The sequence below is a fragment of the Salarias fasciatus genome, chromosome 13, assembly GCF_902148845.1.
Source record: "Salarias fasciatus chromosome 13, fSalaFa1.1, whole genome shotgun sequence".
Lineage (NCBI taxonomy): Eukaryota > Metazoa > Chordata > Actinopteri > Blenniiformes > Blenniidae > Salarias > Salarias fasciatus.
The window spans coordinates 18,980,636-19,001,141 of NC_043757.1; the positions used below are offsets into that span (position 1 = coordinate 18,980,636).

The following is a 20,506-nucleotide window of genomic DNA, read 5'->3' on the forward strand; positions in this document are numbered from 1 at the left end:
TAGCGACGACAGACATAACAGTAATAAAGAGAAATAGAGATCTATTGTTTGCCACCCACAACCGGAGTACAGTACATCCTGAATTCACTTAATCAGACTCGATGAAATGACAAACCTTTGTTCCCCACTGCCTGGAGAAGTTATCCTTGAAATAAAATATGTGTTACTAATCATGACTTACAGGACATCTCACAGGATATCTTATTACAGACCTTTACAGCTCATTGGCTCTGATTCGGTTTCTTAAGTATGGCACGGCACAGTGGAAGTCAGACCTATTCTGGGAAAAGGCATCACAAATCTGTCAGCATACCATTGATCGCCGGCTGCAAATAGAAAACAAATGAATGAGGTTATAATGGCTTTGATAAAGACTGAAAGATGCAAATAGTTTGTCACTGGAAATTATACAAAATGTCGAGCTGATTAAAAAAAAAAGCAGCAAAAAATACTCTTTGTTTAGCGTGCCACACACAGAAATTGCACTTTAATCCCGTTTTACATCAAGGAAGTCTTTACTTTTGCTTCGTTAAAATATTCACAAATAAGTGACACCGAAATATTGGAGCATCAAGGACCTGCACCCACACACACACACACACACACACACACACACACCTGCCCACCCGTGCCCTGTAACCCCTGTGCCAACGCTTCACATCTTTCTCAAACACTCCCACGAATGACAGAAAAACGCTGTGTGAGTGTCACTTGACCCCTCCGACCCCCCTCCAGTGACCTCCAGTGCACCCTCACACTCCATCACATATTTCCACAACTAAACAAGCTTGTCTCATCCTCAGTTTAATTTCTTCTGACCAATTCTCCCATTCATCACCCTGCTTCTCTCATCCATTATTCCGCCGCGATTTAAAACTTGAGGAGCAGAAAGGGGGGAAAAGGCTCTCCACCGACAGGAAACACAGGAACGAGTGGCTATTCAGCCAGTGATTGCTGGGAAAAAGAGAGTGGCTGTGTTTGGAAAATGCAGATTGGGAGACAGAGGATGTTGTGAAGAGCTGCATGGTGCAAGGTCACTCTTCAAAACTATATGTGGACACAGGAGCTAAACGGTCTTCAGAAAAAGGAATGAGATGACACTGCAAGAGGATCCTTTGATGGAGAAGACAATACGAATACTGCAGACACGAGAACAGATGCAGATACTTAACTGTAAAGGAGAAAGAAAATAAGCAGCATTGATGCAGCTGTTTTAATCGAGTATTAGTGAAAGAGTACCATTTAAAATAAGGTATTCAAAATTTATGAATAAACATTTCTTTAAGCCCAGTGGTTTTCCAACAGTGATATTTTCATGATAGAAATAAATAACAGGAGGGTAAAAAACGTTTTTAAAATAAAATTTACTTTAGATATAATGGAGATGGATTGCTTAAGAATTAAAGTTGTAGGAGAGTGAGAATATGAGAAAACAGCACTTTTTCACTATTTCCAGAAAACAAAACAAACAAACGAACAAAAAAGTTACATTTGGACCAATGTGGTGTAATATTTCCGATTCAGGATTATGCAGTAACATGCTTTTCCTTTAACAAACTAGATAAAATATTATTTAAAAAAAAAAAAAAAATCTGGCTTTATATTTCTAATTCTTCAAATATTCAAGTGAGATCTCTGAGACATTCTTTAACTACTACCATCTAAAGGTAACGGTGCTGCTTAAAAACACATTAGTTTCTGTTCTTGTGACTAAATCAAATGCCATTGAAGTATTCTTTATAGTATAATACCTCCAGAATTCTCACTGAACAGTCTAATTAATTATGCTTGAAAACTGAAGATGTGAAAATATCAGAGTTCTGAGGTTGAGCTTACCGTAACCCCCGCCCTAACCATAGTTAAACTATCAATTCCCTCTTAAAATGTTTCTGCATTTACTGCATCAAATGTAATCCTAAATACACAAAATGTTATTCATCCGTTCATAAAAGTTGTTTACCATTTACTCAGGTGCAGCAGCAGCAGCAACACTACGGCCAAGTAGCACATGGGTAAAGCCAAGCTAACACTGACTCATACAACCAAACACACACTAACACACTCCTAGGAATTTGAAGTCACAGATTAACGTAATATGGATGCATATGGATTGTGACAGTAATACCGTGCAGGCGCAGGGGGAATAACTAACCTCTGTGTATTAAGGCCCCAACAGCCATCATGTTGAAACCAGGAGCCTTCCTTAGCGGCACACAGCTTCTGAAAATGTACTGAGTCACAGAGTATCACAACACAGAGGGAACAAATACTCAAATAAAGTACTTTATCCAGTATTTTCTATTTGTTACCCTCTGCAGCTGATGTCTGACATGTTGAACATTTGTCCAGCTACAATAAAGCTAAAATGTATTTCTCCTTTCACAAGCAGCCTGCCCCCTATAAATTACCCCGAGTAATTTATGTCACAATCTAAAGAGCCTTCCATAGGTTAAATGCACGCGGCGAAGATATTATTGAAACTGTATGTTCCCTCTCTGTCAGTCAGACGTGAGGCTCCTGACAAGTTAAGCCCTTAATGCACCAGATTTGACTGGTTAATCCTGTGAAAAACCGTTCGTTTTGTCTCGGAGGTGGAAAGGTCGCGCAGCCAGGCCTGGCTTCCTTCAACCTACAGTATTCCTCCCGTCGTAGCCTCCAACCTAAACACGCTCCAGCCCTCATCATTGGCCTCCCCAGCCCCTTCCTCGGCCGCCTCCCCACCCGCATGCATAAGCTACAAAGCTGGAGGTGTCAAGACTACCTGTCTCAACAGCACCCACCTCGCCTGACCTGCGGATAGCCCTCAGGGACATTAATTATAGAGTAGTCTGACTTGTTGAGAGGAAAGAGACAGACAGAGAAAGAGAGGGAGGCAGTAAGCGAGGGAGAGAGACAAAAAGAATGAAAGACAGAGAGAGAGAGGGAGAGAAGAGATAAATGCAGAGATGTTGTTACAGGAGCTGTCACCTCCTAATCATGTCATCCGGCTGTACAGAGGTGATGCCGAAGCTTTACTCGATCAGGTTTCCCATTTATCATTGCAGCTGGTTTGTGGCGGAGGACACGGAGGGGTGATCCAGACTTATAATTCATTTTCCCACAGAGTTCAAATTTTAAATTTATGTCCAAAAGCTGACGATCTGGCTCAAAAACATCATTAAGCTCCAAGTCAAAATACTGTGTGTACTCTGTGGAGCTCAGATGTTCTCATCATTTAAATCACCTTTTGCAGACGTTAGGAGGATTTTAAATTACGATGTGCACAAGCTGCTGATCTACAAAAAAAAAAAAAAAAAAACCTGTTGAAATGTGATGCTGGGATTTCTCTTCAAAGACTTGCAACACAAAACCACTCCATGCATCCCTCGGTGTTCAATACTCGGCTTTTCTGGCAGGAAAACAGGAATGTGTGATAATGTGACATTTCGATATGTGTGTAAAGATTTTGTGTGGACAGCAACGTCTACTGCGCAAGCATGGATACACACGCAACTGCCACCATGTGATCAGAGCAATCTGTCCAAACAAATGGAGGCTTCTCTTGCACATTACTGTGTTAGATTAGATGACTCTCGGTCATTTGATTCCCCACCGTCTCGACAGCTCCTGTTTCTAATGGACCGAGTGGGATTTCACAAAACACAAAATAGGAGGAGGTCAACGCGTTTGAAGGTTACTCCTGTCGGGAAATCAAAATAAATAACGTTCAGGTGTGCTATTCTCTGTCAGTTGAGCGTCTTAATGATGCCAAGTTAACACATACTAAATAACAGTGTCTCCCTATGCACTGACAGCCTCAGAAATAATTGACCAGCGTGCTCCAAACTGAGACGCAGTAGGCAGAGAATTCAATCCTGCGGCTGACAGAACCCATTGAGCATGTCACTAGATTTTGCATTATACACAAAGCAATGTCAGGTCAGGGATGCGGCCTCCTGCTAGTTATTTGCGATTGCATCTCCGAGGGTAAATTACCTAGCGCTCCATAATATGGTCTAGTTAACTAATTTCCTGATAGCACGCCGTCGCACAGAAAAAAAGTCTCAGATTTACTGTCTGTCAAAAACATGACGGACCGTTTCTTCTTTCTTTTTTCCTCTTTTCTCTAAATGCTTGGCACCCTCTCAACTAAGAGCTCATATTCAATATCCTCTCTTGGTGTGTCGAGGACGTCTCAGATGCCAGACAAAGACGTATGGCTGAAAATGAACAAAAGAAACATAACCTTATTATGTTTGAAGGGTACCAGAGTGTCATTTCATCCAGTTCCCATGCAAAAGAAAACACTGCTGTAAGGGTTGCAAAGCACAGTAAGGCAGTTCTGAAGCGAGAAAACGGGGAAATCCATTATCCGTTTTCCTGCTGACCTCTGCACACCGACGACTAAACGGAGTGTATGGTGTCCTGTCATTTTCTTGTTATGCATGTGTAAATCACTCACTTTTAGTCAGGAAAAAAAAAAAAAGAGGCTGTGACAACAAAGCCTAACCTCGCCAATCGGGTCAAAGGGAAACGAAATCCTACGCAGACGGAGTGTAGCTTTACCTGCCACTGATAGCCGCAAACATGACAAAAGCTCAGCGATGGTGTGAAAACCGCCTTTAAGCTACACTGTGTACGCCAAACAATACCGACTCACACCACCCACTGCACGGCTCGACGGCGTCTGCTTCAAAGTTCACAGCGCGGCGCCGCGCTCTGCCTATACCCTTTCTTTCCCCGCTCCCATTCAGCCGCTCGACGTGGCCTATCATCGTCTCGGCAATGACAGTAGGTGGAAACGCTAGCTTTCATTACACAAAGTATAAATAGTGTAATCTATCAGCCCTGCCAATCAGGATGATTGATTATGGGCTGTCAGGGAGGAGACTGACACATTAGAAAAGTTTGGTTAACAATGCCTGTAGCTGGTGCGGGGCTGCTGCCACCCAGCCCAGTGATTAATGTGTTGTCAGTCTGTAATCCCACACCCACGCTTAATGAGGCAAGAATTTATCATCTCGGCGGAGTGGCAGATGTCAGGGGGAAAGGAATCCAAGTGGCTGGAAACAATATACTTTTTCTACCCTGTGCTTGACGTGTCTGACAAGCTCTAAAAACCACAAAGAAGGCCTGTGTAAGCACAAACTTCAGTGGAGGGACTTTCGGCTCTGGCTCTGTCCTCTGTTCCAGGCTCATGAAAGTCGCTCTCGCTGAAAGAAGACTCCATCTCTATCAAACACTGCACTGAAGAACAGACCCAAACCGGCATAATGGTTTAAATCTCAAGCGATCACTCGCGTGAGAGGCAGGGGAAAGAACAATGCATCATGTTTGTGAAGATTTAAAAAAAAAAAAGAAAAGAAAAAAACAGTTTCTCTCAAATCAACTAAAATTCACACTTCCAGTGAAATCTGAACCAACATAAAAGTTCTGCTCCATCCACCTAATCTACACTAAAGTTCATTAACTTTTTAAATAGCATATCAACATTTGTGTCATAAACAACAACAACTTGAATTATCTGATAAAAATCTAAATGCAACTCAAAACAAAGCTGCCTCAAGAGGGTAGACATGACGATCAGCTTCAAAGTGAACTGTACGTTGCTGAAACGGGGATTAATGTGTGGAGTCGACATCATCTAAAGGAGACAAGCGAAGGAATAACTTAACTCTCAGAGAGATTTAAACTTTATCCCAATTTTGTATGAACACTCTGTGGGTTTGGGGACACGATTGAAAGATGGAGTTTTTTTTTTCTGCAGCAGAAAAAAAAAAAAACAAAAAACAAAAAAACAACCAGCTGTCTCTCATTAGGCGAGCAGCATCTCTCTGTCACCGCTGAGACCAACAGGGAGGATTAGCTCTGATTGGACTGATAGGGACAACACACTGGGACATAGCACTATATAATGGCTAAAAGCTAGAAGGATCGCTTCAGGTTTTCAAACAAGAAAAGAGTCGAAGAGTTGTGCAATCTAAGCCATTAGGGTGCTAATATCCAATATAACTAATATAACAATAATATGACTTAACATCCTCAAAATGTTTTCAAACTGAATCCATTTTATTTATCCCATCAAAACTACTCAGTATTATTAAAGTAATAAATGTTTAACAAAGACTTACAATATACAGATAAAGAATTTGTTAAAAAAAAGTTCCATGATCGATCACATGATTTGTCAAAGTGTATTAAAACTTCGGATCAAAATGGGAGAGGGAGACGTCTCATTATTGCTGGCCAGCCTCGGCCCGTTTTCTGACAGGCCTCAAACTCCGCCGCTAAACACAAGAGACGTCGAGACAACAAATGCCTCGCCGCAGAGGCGTTCCTTCTCTGTGCTGGATGCCAGCGGAGGGAGAGGAAAATCAGTCAATGCAGCGGGGCCACTTCAGTGTCTCATAAAAGCCCCTTACTAAAACACATGTTTGTTTTTATGCGCTGCTTTTCGCCAAAAAATGAATAATACATCGATCATCTGTGCCTGCGAGAGTGACGTGACAGTCGGGTCATGCACCCCATGTCTCCGGGTTTTGAGAGAAGCAATAAATCAATATTGGCGCTCTTACTTACAATTAATTGCGCTTTAAAGTTTTACAGTGTGTTTATGATATGCGGGGCTCGGATGATTTATGTGGACGGGGTGAGTCACTCCCTCTAATTGCTGTTGTTTTCCCGGCTTATAACCCCCGTGTGACCTCTCGGTCTCCGCTGCCAGAGCGCTCCGAACTGGGCTCGTTGCGTCCGTCCAAACTCTGGACGCGCTCGTATTTCAGCAGTCAGAAATCAGTTGCAGAGAAATGCCGACGGCGCACACCGCTCGCTCCAGATACTAACAGATGAATACGCATACCTAAGAGAAAGAACATGTGGCTCCCCTGGAAATGTCTGGCACGAAACGCGCCGTGTGTTTCGTCTGTCATTCAAGCTAAACACGTCCAAACAATTCCAAACAGCTGTTTTAACATTTATGATATGTTATCATTAAAAGACGGAGAACAGCAGGGTCTGAAGTGATGTAATTAACAGATAACAAGACATTATGTAAGATGAGGAAGAGGACGTCGTTTGAAAGCAAGCAGATCATAATCTGTCAGTGAGTTTATTTTCCTGAACACAAAGCAGACAGACTCTTGGTGTGGCTGTTTCTGTCCGCTACTCCTCCTCAACTGGCAGCACTGTCCTCATTCAACCTACCGTATACCTATTGATTCAGAAGGTTGTCGTGAAAGAAAGGGGGAAAAAAATCCAAATTTTGTATGGGTAGTAGACGGGTCAAACATGAGATCTTGCAGAATGTGGTAATAACTTGCTTCCACAGCAATCTGCTGGGCTGCATTCCCTTCCCCTGGTGAGAACCATATTCTTTTGAGTTTTCTCGGAGGACACATTTGTTCAGTAAAATGATTCAGCAAACCCACTGAAGGCACATTCACAAAGCGCTATATTGCATGCTGTTTGTTATGTTTGAGAGCTTCGGGGAACTCATAACTCTCAAGCGCAGAGATGAACGTGGCAACATGCTTTACAGGGTACAGAACAGCCGACCTATGGCGAAAATGCCTCCTCTACTTCCAGAGTTGCATTGCAAAGAAAAAAAACAACAAAAACAACAACAACAACAGAAAGGGCCACAATAATGCATCACATAATGCACAATCATGGCTCTGAAACCATGCAGTCCATCTTCGATGTGGACGGCCCTCTTCGGCGCAAACTTAAAATGAACTGCTGTCTGCTGCAGAGTAAAACAGGTTAGTGTCTGGGGAAGAAAAAACAGAACTGAAAAGATCCACTTGAGGACTTTCCTGGCTCTGTCACTGTCAATTCCCTTGAAGAACCGTTACCCTGTGTGCAAAAGACTCATGGGACCCAGGAGCTGGCCCGAGCCACCCTGCAATGCAGTCTGCTTTACATTATATGGAGGAGGATGTGGGGAAAGAAAAAAGAAAAAAACACTTGTGTTCATGCTGCAAAATCAAGTCAAATACTTCATCCAGGCAAAATCTAAGTGACATCCGAGGAACATTTATACCCGCTGACGTAGCTACCAAGCTGTGCTTAGTGAGGGGGACCATGGAGTTACTTCATTCACTGTGAAACCCTCTTAAACATGTGGCAAGAAGTAAATGTTATTCTACTAGTTAAATTTGCTACGCACTTTTTTTTTCAAGCTGCGCCTGGGATCTGAAAACAGAACGTGCTGTCATAGTGTTTTGATAGACATGGCCAGTTTAACCCAAGGGTTCGACGGCATAATGTGGGCTCGGCGGCAGAAGTGGAGGGAGGTGGAGGAACGGGGCCAAGAAGCACCACATGTATTTTTCCAAAAGCAGCCCGATGCAGTCCAAGCGGCTCTACGTGGTTTAACGCCGCTTCATTCCATGACCTCTAAGTCCTCAAAGAGAATTATCACATTATAGCATTCCAACACGCCCAATTTCCCAAAATACAGCTCAAGGCTTTTCCACACCGACTCTGCTTCATGTTGTGGTTTCCAGAAAACACTTCAATTGTCCCCACAATGTTTTTTTTTTTGTTTGTTTGCTTCAGGTATTTATATATTTTTTTTCTCTCTCTCTCGCTTTCTGGTGTCATTGTCACAGTTTTTGTCCAACTGTTTGTTCTTTCAACTCAGAAATCCAGCGTACCAAGAAACCAAAAAAGAAAACTGCTGCTTTCACTAACCCAAAGACACGTTAGGGGCAAATGCACCAGAACATAGAGGAACAATTAAACAGGCTAATTTTCTTTGGTATTCGCGAGCTTTTTTCTTCAGCCACAGTTGATTGTTTTCTTCTGTGTTCTGTGTTCAACTAAATAAATCTGGAATATGTGGCATGAAGGCAGTCTTTTTAAGAGGTACCGACAGAAAAGAACAGCTTGGTGCTTGGTTGTGCTTTCAACAAATAATGTGGTACACTCATGATTAAGATATTAAAGACAGCTTTTGAAGGTTAGTCATATTATTTTTCATAAATCTAAGGAGAGCCACATTGTGTAACAAATGAATAATAAGTTTGTTTCCAAAACAAGAAGTGGATGTAATGAAACCAAGCAGATATTTCAACAACTGCACATAGAGCATGTTTGAGTTTAAGCTTAACTACAGATGCATCATTGTACATAATAAAACATACCTTAAGAAGTGGTCATGTTTGTGTTGAAGGGCTTACTGAGTTGGTCAAAGCAGATTCCTGATTGGTGTAAAAGCAAATACTTATTCTTGGAAAGTAAAGGTAGCAAAGTCTTATACGTGCAACTCAAGCATAGAGAAAACAAGAATACAACAAAACTATTTATTATAAAATCTAATAAAATATAACAAAACTGAAATATAATAAAATAAACCACATTATTTTAAAGGATTCTTTCCCATAATGTTGCTAACATTCTTGTTTTGAGATGTAATGGGACGTTGTTAGCAGGAATGCAGAAACAATGATCACCTTTATGCTTACAAAGTGTAGCTTAGTTCTCCATTTGAGTACTGCTGGAACAAGAAAGCATTTTGCCTTTTTCGGTCTGTCTGTGTCTTTTGATCCTGAGTGTGCGCCACTCTTATTAACTCCGCACTTGCAAATCATCTCACAGAGTTTTTTGATTTTCTGCCTCTTCCCTCCAAACAACAAGGCGACTGACTGCCTGGTTGTGATTTAGGTGACATGGAAAACATAGGGAGTGTATGAAAAGTTATGGTGTTCAGATTGTGCTAAAGACCATAACTGTTTGATCAGAACCATGTGGCCGCAGCGCGGTGCCATGCCATAATGGCATGATTGAAAAGGAGTTTAAACTGTGGTCATAGTCTGCTCCGATATGACTCAAGAGAGGTCTCCAAAGTTCAGAACTGTCTCTGTCTAAGCCAGACCATTAACTATTCCAATACATGCATCATGCATTGAGAATAATCTGATAGAGCAGGGGCTCTTTCCTCACATTTATGCTGTCAAAAGTGGGCACGTATCACTGTAAGTCAGCTGCTGTTGCGGCTGTAACTATGGTTTCAATTTATCCACTGTTCACAACGAGAAGAAGGCTTGTCGTAGAAGATGTCATAGAAGTAAAAAAAAAAGAACTGAGTACATGCAGAAACTTAAAAAAGATACATTCACAGACAGATAAAGCTTTAAAATCACATTTGTGAACCTGTATTTTTTTTTTCTCCCTCCAATACTCGCACTAATTGAGACTCAAATGGAAGTGCAAGCGACAGCGAGACAGCTAATTACCGTCCTTTGTAATGAAGCTAATAGCACACACTGTACCACGAGCCACTGTTATGAGCAACACCCCGCTGTACCAGACATAAAAGCAAACACAAATATCTAATTATGCGATCATCTCTCTCCCACTTCCTGAGTTTCGCTGCAGACGTTTCACTAATTGGTGGCCCGCACTATTGGTCAGCTCACGATCGCTCTGATGATGTGGACAATTAGAGCCGGGAGGGACTCATGGCTCATCAAGTCGGTGATAGTTGACACATCATGTCTCATCTAATTCAAAACAAATGTTATGGAAATGCTGTGGTGACTTGTAAAAAGGCCCAGGCACCAGGATATGTCATGGTTAGGAAAAAAAAAAAAAGAAGAAAAAAAAAAGATGTCTCCATTGTGTAGACTCAGTCAAACATTGCTAATAAGGAACCGTAAAGAGGACAGCAGGAGTATATTAAGGCGCACAAAATAACGTGAACAACGTTAGGTAGACACGTTCTCATCAAAGCTGTAACCTTTTACTTTGCATGGGGAATAAATAATCATATACAGCAGGTTCAAAGACACAGAGACACCAAAACACACACGTCATGTCAGCTGGAATCAGTGATTATCTCTGCTTTCATCTTAGGCAATGGCGACAAAGGCAAACATTTCCCTTTTCACTTGACAAGCTATGTAAATAAAATCCTAAAAGTGACTTTACCCTGCCAAGAAAGCATTGTAGAGGTCCCTATTTATTTATTTTTTTATCCACCCAGCCACCACGGCAGGCGGAGGTTAAATTACTTCAGTGTTTTGCTTTCTTGCTTGCATAGCATTATTTTAAAGTATAAAACATCACTAAAAGAGGGCTCTAGCCTGAAACAATAACTATTTTGTTTTCTTTGTGCACTTTTAAACCTCAACATCGACTCCCATGCTTCTGATTTGTCACTGGATGCTTTACTGGATCCGTTTTTACCTCTCAGGTTCACTGTCAGAGCCCCAGAGACGCTGAAACAACAAAGCTTAGCTGATCCAAACAGTAAATATTTCATGACCAGACAATTACATGAAATCAAATCTCGGCGAAAGACCTTCATTTACATCACATTACAAAGAGTGTGTATAAAAAAAAAAAAAAAAAAGGGGTGAAGTGGGCATATTGATGAGGCTTCCTCACTCTAATTAGTCTACGTGGCCCCAAAACAAGAGAGGGACGGATAAATGCACGGGCTCGAGATAATTAAGCGATTGCGAGCGGCGTGTACGTGAGCTGTCACTCCAATCGCCGGGCATGTCACACTCGGCGGCACAAGCGCGACTGGACAGCCGCCCGTCCTCTTTGATCTGGACTCATGCATACAGAATCAGGTCAGGTCGTGGTCGCTCGCGCACGCACGCACGCGCACACACACACACACACACACACACACACACACACACACTGAGAGGTGCAGTAGAGGACTGGATCCTTTCAAAGGGCCTCAGTACTAAGACCTCTGTAAAGGAAGGCTGACAGTCAAGCATGCAGTGGAAGAAAGGAGGGATAAAGAAGAATGGGAAAGGAAAGAAAGGGATGAATGTGACAAATCCTCTAAATACTTCAGAGGGCCTACTACTTTAAACAGTGTTCGAAAAAAAAAAAAAAAAAACTAAACAAAAACAGAGCTTAACTTACGGCTTCCGACTTGGGCTTGACCACTTTCATGAACGCCCCTCGCGCCTGCGCTTCCATCACTTCTTTTCTGCTCACTTTCCTGGTGTCCAGAAACTTCAGCTGGGGGAGTTTATACAGAACAAAGTACCTGGAGAAGAGAGAACTCAGTTATTGCCACGCTGTTGTCTCTGAAGACCTCTGTGCAGGTCACACTTTGACAAAGAGACAAACAGATAATCCGAGGAAGTGTGTGAGCCGTGATATACTAATCAAGCCGACACAGATTCTAATATGTAAATGCGCGCATCAACAAAACTTGAAAAGACACCATGTTTACAGAGATTTAATGGTGATGCAGATTTAATGGCGATATCTTCTTGTATGTAATAACCTTCAAAGCTGATAAGAAAAAAGTAGGACATATAAATAGCACGAAAGAAGATACAAGCCGTCTGCCAGGGCTGTCATTCTGGTAGCATCACAGATATCTCTCTAAGCTTTCAGACACACTCTGTCTTTCATTGGGAGGGAGAGAAACGTCAAAAGATAATGGCTGGAATACATAGATGACAACAGATCCTTTCACAGGCAGGCAGGGATAGAGGAACCAGTATGTCAGGGCTGAGCTGGTCGCCAGAAAGGACTCGCATGCAGCACCTAAGTGGAGGGTGAGAAAGGACGGGGGATATGGGCACAGACAAGACCTGTGCGCAAAGAGCCGTGACAAAATGATGATGGCGACGGCGCTGAGGGGAGATGGCAAAGCCTGTGTCAAGTTTTCAACACACTGGGATAATAACAGAAAGGGGGGGTGGGGGCGGCGAAGGGATTTAGACTGACATGTAACAGAAAAACATCCCAATTCATAATCAGGGCAATGCAATTTGAAGGAAACCAAAAAAATGGAAGAGGTGCTTGGATTTGATTAAAAATAATTATGCTTCGCAGTTCTAAAAGGCTTCTTATCGTGACATGACATCTGGCTGAAGCGACCCGGCTCCTAACCCCCGATGAGAGCTGCTTCTCTGCCAAGAGTACCGGGCACTCGTTTCCAGGAGGCCCCGCTGCCATCCGGCGTCCCCCTCCATGTAAAGGGACTTTGTTCGGGGCATTTCCATGATGAAATGTGAAGATGCCCTTGGGAGACATGCAGCGGGGTTATTCTCCATAGGTAACCTACCATCACAGGGTCAGAGCAGATGACAAGGCTCTGTCAGCCGGTGGGGATATTAATGATTCAACCCCACCACAGAGGGAGGATAAGAAAGCAAACGAGACGGAGGGAGGGGGCTGCTGTGGGGCAAGAGGTGTGGCGGGGTGTGGTGACTGGGTTGACTGAAGAAAAGGAAAAAAAAAAAAGACAACATAGACTTTGTTTAGCTCAAATAAATACGATGGGTGCAAACTATTGTATAAGAATACAATAAAAACTCAACAGCATCATTTATTTGCATCGAAGCAGACAAATAATTTCAGTCTGATCTCTTGTAAAACTTTGCATATAATTTGGGAATATTATCTATTTAAAACGTCACAATGCAAGTCATGATTTATTTAGTATTTATATAGTTTGTGTGTATTAATAAGTAATTGCTAATTTGCAAATGAAAATCTATCAGAAAATTCCTCGGCAGGTAATGAAAATGTAATCATTTCAGTTGACACATTCGAAAGAGTTGCAATTTTATGTGCGAGGTTCCTCGAGTGCAGGAGGGCCTGGACTTGAATCCCCGTCTACAGCAGGAAAGACATCCAGCACCAAAACAGCACGACGGCTCAGTTACGACTGAGTCGCTGTGGCAGAGGAAGCAGCCGAATTGACACTTTCTTTCTTTGAAAACCATCGGAGTTAAGAGTAATTTAATAGGAAGGTAGAAGCAACTGAAGCTGTGGATTTAGTCACATAAAAAAAAAAAAGACAATTTAAACCGAGGTTTAAAATTCAGGTTTCCCTTTGATCTGCTGCAACAGGACTCACTGATAACTCTGCAACTGATAAGAAGTTAAAGTTTCACAGAAATCTTCATTTCACTGCACCCATAAATAACGGCTGTGACGTTACATCCTTTGTAATCTGAGCGCTCTGATGCTGTAAAGCCATTGTGGCCATTAAGAATCACAGGGGTGAACTCTTCTGTTATTGTAGTTCTAAAACCAGCCACTGTGTGTGTGTCTGTGTGTGTGTGTATTCCCGTGTAAGTACAGGACAACATTTAACCTCCCTGCAGACTACACAACACAGTGTGAATGAATGCTATATTTCTATGTCACTGCACTAATTGGGGCACCGACGCGGCGCACCGGGGTATTTCATTTGAGAGACCGAGAGCTCCCGAGGCATTGGGCTGGGTATTTATTGCCCAAGGCCAGTGCTGTCACGACCTGCATACAGCCTAACCTTGTCAGACATGAAATCTGCATCACGCTCAAATTGATGTTTTACTATGTGACACATTATGAATATTACATTACAGGACCGTAGACGTTGTCAGTCAAAACAGAACAGCTTTCCTCACCAGTAAGATAAGCTTGCGAGGCGAGGGGAGAGGAGGAGGAGGAAGGGAGAAGGGGAGGGAAAGTGAGAGTGAGGAACAGGGTGGGGTGTGTGTGTGTGTGTGTGTGTGTGTGTGTGTGTGTGTGTGTGTGTGGTGGGGGCAAGAAGAGAGAAGAAAGATTATTCAAGAAAGGCATGGGTAGTAAATGATTAATAGGCAACACAGAGTCAGAAACAAGCACTTAGGGCTAAAACAGACAAAAGAGTATGCTTTTCGCCTTTTATCGCATTTCATGTAAAGGACCCTGACAAATGGTGGTCATATTGCATGGCTTGAGGCCGAGCGCGATGTTTAATGCATCATCTGCTCTGGTAGGGCAGGGTAGTAAACACTCATTTGTGGTGGTGACTAGTCACACATGAAATCCATTTTGCAAACTGGAGTGTAGACGGGCCGGTTGACAAAGCTTTTAGAGTGATGTGGTTGAATCCGCAGCCTTCTTGTGAAATGCTGGAGTTGGTTGTTTAGGAAAAAAAAAAGGAAAGAGAAAAAGACATGAGGGAACATCGCTAAACCCATTACTTATGAAAAGCGATCACTCCAAACATTTCAGTATCAAAACTGGTCCGGCTAAAAATACACGCGCAGTGGGGATGAAATGATTATCTGTTTAATGGTAAACCAAGGTCAGACTCACCATTTCAGGTGTCGACCAAAATAATGAAAACCATGCTTGATTACAATGCAGCAGCCCGCCAGATGCAGTAGGCGCTGCGTGCCTCACAGGTTTGTGTTGGGTTGGTGAAAACATGACAGAAGGCAGCCGTCAGAGAGTTTGTCAACTTCTGTCTGAAGCTTGTCGAAATTATTGTTTGCAAATAATAATAAAGGCAACACGGAGCCAGCAAAACAATTTTAAAGGCTCAAAATACATTTATATGATGCTTTTAATATGTTTTATATGCAGAAAGATTTAAATGGAAATTACAACAAAAATGTACATTATTTTTTAGAATTTTCAGCTTCTTGACTCATATTTATTATTTTCCGATGAGATTAATTATATTATTATATAAGGTGAACATAAGGTTTTATTTGTGTAGACAATATTATGAATAATACTAATAATTGAGATTGAAAAATACATAGAACCTTATTTTTCTATTTCATGTTTATTCCTCAGTCGTACGGGACATAATCCCGGCTGGTTCATGCGGTGAGGTACCTGTATCTCTGGTAGTCGTCCTCATCCTTATCCGGGCTGACCAGCTGGTTGGGACAGGCCTCGTTTCCCAGCAGGCTTAGGTAGTGGAGTGACGGGGTCACGTCAGCCAAGTGTTCCAGCAGGGCCTCGATATCAGTCAGGTGTCAAAGGGCGGATGTCAAGGACCCAGCACTGTTAATTACATTAGCATTTACTACCCACACGGCCCCTCCCAGGCCTGTCTGCACTAAAACACTTCACTGTCAAATTTACCGAGGTGCTCAAAGAGTCTAGTCAGTGGCTTTGTGAGACTGGGCAGACTGAGGGGCAATTTAAGGTGCAGGCTTTGGCATATAGTAGTGACACAATTTGGCTCCCGCTCTCTCTCTCTCTTTCTCTCGATCTCTTTCATTTCCTAGGTGGCCGGGTGCAGAACAGTGACAAAATGATGGATGCCCTGCGGTTCAAACAGTCCGTGCTTCTCAGAGCTGTGCTGTGGAAAACTTTTTGCGAAACGTGGAAAAAACAAACAGCCCCTAAGCAGGCACATTCATCACTAATACATTCACTTGGAAAATTGAGCCCCAAAGTGTCAAAATACAACTGCACTAATGCGGCGCTCCAGCTTTAAAATGGCACTGTGCCACGACAGGATGTACATAATTGGCCTATTAGCATGTGCCGACCACTTCACAACCAAACCCGGCACACAGTCCCAGATGCACACTTCAAGGAGTCCCAGTTTTAATGTTGACTCTGGAAGTGTGTGCGTGTGAATGTGCGAGAGAGCAAGCATCGTTACCCAGTAGGATCTGCATAACCAGAGGAAAACAGGACACATTGCTAAACCTGTTCTGAAACTTGGAGGGGGGAAGTTCACACTCCTGACTGATCATAAACAGCTTCGCAGCATGTCGGTGTCTTAAATTTAGGCTGGCTGTGCAGGGCTCTGGTTTTAACATGTTTACTATGTGCGGCAGAGACAACACAAACAGCCTTTAACATCAGTGAGACATGGGTGTATTTAGCGGCATACCTGAACCCTTTAATTTCAGTGAGGAAAACAGCACAATTAAAGCACAAAAAAAATCATCTTAATTCCTCTATTTGAAAAGAAAATCTAAAAATTAAATACATCTCAGATAAAGAAGAATGTTTCACTCTTCATGTTGTGATAATGAAACTTTAAAACTATGCTGAAAAAAAAAAAATCTGCTGTGTTGCCTGTAAAATGTGAATCCACTAGAGGTCTCTGTGGTTCAAAATCTGGTCCTGAGTGCAGCTCTGTCACAGGCAAGTTTTTCTCCTCTGTTTTTGCCACATACAGCGCTGACTGCTCTGCAGACTACTTCTTCACAGAACTGCAGGAGGAATAAAAGTATACACTGTTCCTGTTACTGACGCCTTTAATTTGTCTCTGTTGCGGTAGATCAAAATGAGGGAGCGAGCGAGTGATTTCCTTGAAAGGATATTTGGTTCTTATTGAGTGTCAGGGTGTGAAGGTTGCGTAGCCTGGGCAACTGGAGGTCATTTCCAAGCAGATTGTTGTCGACGACCAGCTCTTCCAGCTCAGTGAACATTTTGAGGCCCGCCAGTGACCTGCAGTGATAAGGAAACAGGAAAAACTGTTATGACTCTAAATCTGGTCAGCCCGTTATTGTGCAGAAATAAATATTTCAGCCTCTCTTTCATGCGGCGGGAGAGTATGGGTCCGGGCCTGTCAGGGAAGTGAATGACAAGAATTAGTGGTGCTGAGCTCCCCTGGCATGGTGAGGCATCCTTCAGCGGCTGGCAGGATGAGGGATGGGGGTCACTTGTGAGTAGCCAGGATTCAAAACAAAAGGCTTCAGAAATGCGGCGGGCAGGATGAATTTGTCAATGTCTTGTGCCTTGAGGCGCCCAGTTTCGCCTGACCCTAACCCTCCATTCCCAAGACAAATCACTCTGTCACAGTTCACCTTCACTCCCCAGACACAAATTTAACTTGTCATCCATCATTTTCACAGAGGAACTGGAATACACTCGCAATCACAGATGGAATGGAAGGAAAACTTTTTTTTTCCTTTTTTTTTTTTTAGTGCAGTGATAGGGGCTAGTGTTGAGACTTCGACATCAAAGGACCTTTCTCTCCTCTACAGGAAGCATTTTGCCTTTCTGCTCTGTTTTATGACGCATTGCAAAGCGGGGTGAGAGGTCATCGCAACTCTTTTCCTGTCTGTCTCGCTCACACGTATACACATTCACACAGGCATAAAAATGACAGAGGGCGGTGTTAGAAGTAATGTTAGGGCCCCGCAAAGTTCAAGTCATAGAAAACCGTACGACGGCAATGTGTGTGTTGTCTAATCCTTCACGCTGTCAGCATGCCATGTTAAAGTGTCCTGGGTGACTCCATTGACATTTAAATCTGACAGAACACAGACAGTGCACCTCTCAAGACCTCTTACTCACACTTCACACAACGGACCTTTTTAATTTAACATGCTGCTTTAAATTATTGAACACATTTGCGAGTCCCAGTTATTAATTCCGAGAATCACACCGAGTACCTACGTTCAGTATGCAGTGAGTCGTCTTGCAATACAATACAATCGACAATTCATATTTGTATCTAAAATTAGATATAACTGAAAGATATTATTAGTTCCAATAAAATTTAGTCCAAAAGAAAAAAAAAAAGATGAATGAGTGTCTTTTCGAAGAAGACAAATTAAATTGAAAAAATACTTTCACTTTATAATGGGCGACTCAAAGTGTAACAGGTCTAATGGTTGTTGTTTTTACACAAAAGGACAACTGTTAAAGCAAAAACTTCTGCTTCTTCTTGCTTTTGCTTATGGATAATAACATATGTTGACAAAAAAGTCATTTAATGTGCATTTTTTCTATTAGCATCAGATCCTAATAAAAACTCAAAGTTCTTCCCAGGATGCCAAGTACAAACACCATGGAGCAGCTTATCTATCCTTATTCTTTACCATTTTAATCAATTTAGGCTTGCTGAGCACTGGCTCTAAGACAAACTGGTGTCAATAAGTGAAGGCAAGGTACCTAAAAGAGGTTTTTACCGCTACCACTTAATCTCAAATACATGTTTTTTAATGGAAATCACTACACCATCATGTGGCTCCAAGGGGACGTCAAACAGAACAAAATATACAGAAATATTTGTGAAAAAGGTCCTGATTGTTTAAGATGCTATGAAGATATCGACACGCTAAAATAACTTCTCACAGAGTAGTCATATTGACTCTAAAGACGTTTAGTCAACCGATTCAGTTCTTTTAATCCCAACCGATAGAGGTTTTGTAGACACAGTCAGTCCCTGATGTTAAAAACTCATACAGCTGCACACAAAGAGCATGCAGCCAGCAACTCCCATCCACAAAGCAAATTGTTTCAGTTATCTTCTCGAGTAGAAGAAAAAAAAAAAAAAAGAGACAAATCAGCACATCCGTTGTTGACTTGAGAGAGCAAGGCAGACTGAGCCGACTCATTTTAAAAGACATCAACATTTTGCAAACACGCACGCACACACACTTGATACCCAGAACAACAACAGCTGACAGCCTCTAGCCAGCGTGCTGGCAAAGCCGCCAACTGACAACCTCTTATCAGGTCTGATTAATGCACTAGTGAGATGGATGAACAGAGGGATGTGCCAGTTTTTATGAAATCCTGCGTTCGCTTGTGTTTTCGCCCCATGCTGTTTCTCATTTATAACACCAAAAAGGCCTACTCAGCAGTACATAGAGTGTATTTATTCATATAGAGAATACTAGCAAACACTTTTAAGTGTAGTTGCCAATTAATTCTGCACCCATAACTCTTGTCACTTTAGCATTGTTGAATAAAGTAAAAAAAAAAAAAAGTAAAAGTATAATAGCTGTAACCTGGCTGTAGTAGTCTCAAGCAAGAAGCAGGCAACCCACATTCTGTTGTTTTGCAGCACAGTTATTGTTCTGGAAGTGACAGAAAACTCCACACAACCTGCAATTAATCTGCAAGTCTAATCTTTGTTAATGTGTAGTTAGGCACAATTGTGTACTGCAGAATATGAACATTACTTAATTTACTATGTGCAAAGATTGCAAACAAACTAGTGCCACCTGTATGTGCGTGCGTGTGTGTGTGGGTGTGCATATATGTGTGTGTATGATGGGTTGCAGTCCTGTGGGTTATGTTATTAGCTGCTCGGTTAAAGGGAGCCGCATGGCACAGGAGGGAGCCTTATTAATTGTTGTTTTCATGTCACCACTACTGTGCGCACTGGCTGATTTAATCAGTTAAATTCACAGCCAGGGGAGAGCCACCGAGTCCCATCCAGCATTAGCTCCAGTGCAGGGATTGAACTTCTAATATGCTCCAGCTTTCAGAGCTCCCTCTGCAAACTTCCGGAGCTGGTTTCATTACTTTTTATCAGCTTTCTTGTTTTAATATGCGCCTTGGAAAACTAACAAAGTTTAAACCTTGCAGTAAAAGTTCTCTCACCAAGAAAAAAAAAAAAAGTGAGAATTGGTTTGTAATAATACTAATGAGCAAAACTGACTAGAGTCCCCATGCTATTTAGATTTGGTGAACGACAAACCGGCAATGCAAAACACCACAATAAACATATGTGAAACACACTTTTAATGCTATTCTGTTACTATTCAGGCAATAACTACACTTTTAGATGTGCTGCAAAAACTAATGTAATTTCATAGAAAACAGTTTGTTCCACTTTGAGACAATATGTAAGCAGAACAGAAACCATTTTTAAAGCTGGGCAAGGAAATAATCCAACACTCTCACACTGGATCGTCTGTACATAAAATAAAAAAAATAAGATTTCCATTAGTGCACAATCAGCGAGCATTTGAACATTCACCTAGAGAGGGAGAGAGAGCGAGGGAGACAGAGACAAAGGGAGGAAGGTGGTAGCTTTAACGAGGTGCAGCGATGAATCCTCTCCTTGTTA

At 42.1% G+C, this 20,506-nt stretch overlaps 1 protein-coding gene across 1 annotated transcript in view; it reads right to left on the bottom strand.

Annotated features, from left to right (window-relative positions):
* The window catches only part of lrmda (leucine rich melanocyte differentiation associated), a 206,120-nt gene that overhangs the window by 52,062 nt on the left and 133,552 nt on the right, over positions 1–20,506 (bottom strand). Inside the window, exons 3-5 of the mRNA XM_030107483.1 lie at positions 17,019–17,145; positions 15,568–15,707; positions 11,869–11,995 (exon numbers count right to left, since the gene is read on the bottom strand). Coding sequence (XP_029963343.1) covers positions 11,869–11,995; positions 15,568–15,707; positions 17,019–17,145 — 394 coding nt within the window. The remainder of the gene's footprint in view (positions 1–11,868; positions 11,996–15,567; positions 15,708–17,018; positions 17,146–20,506) is intronic.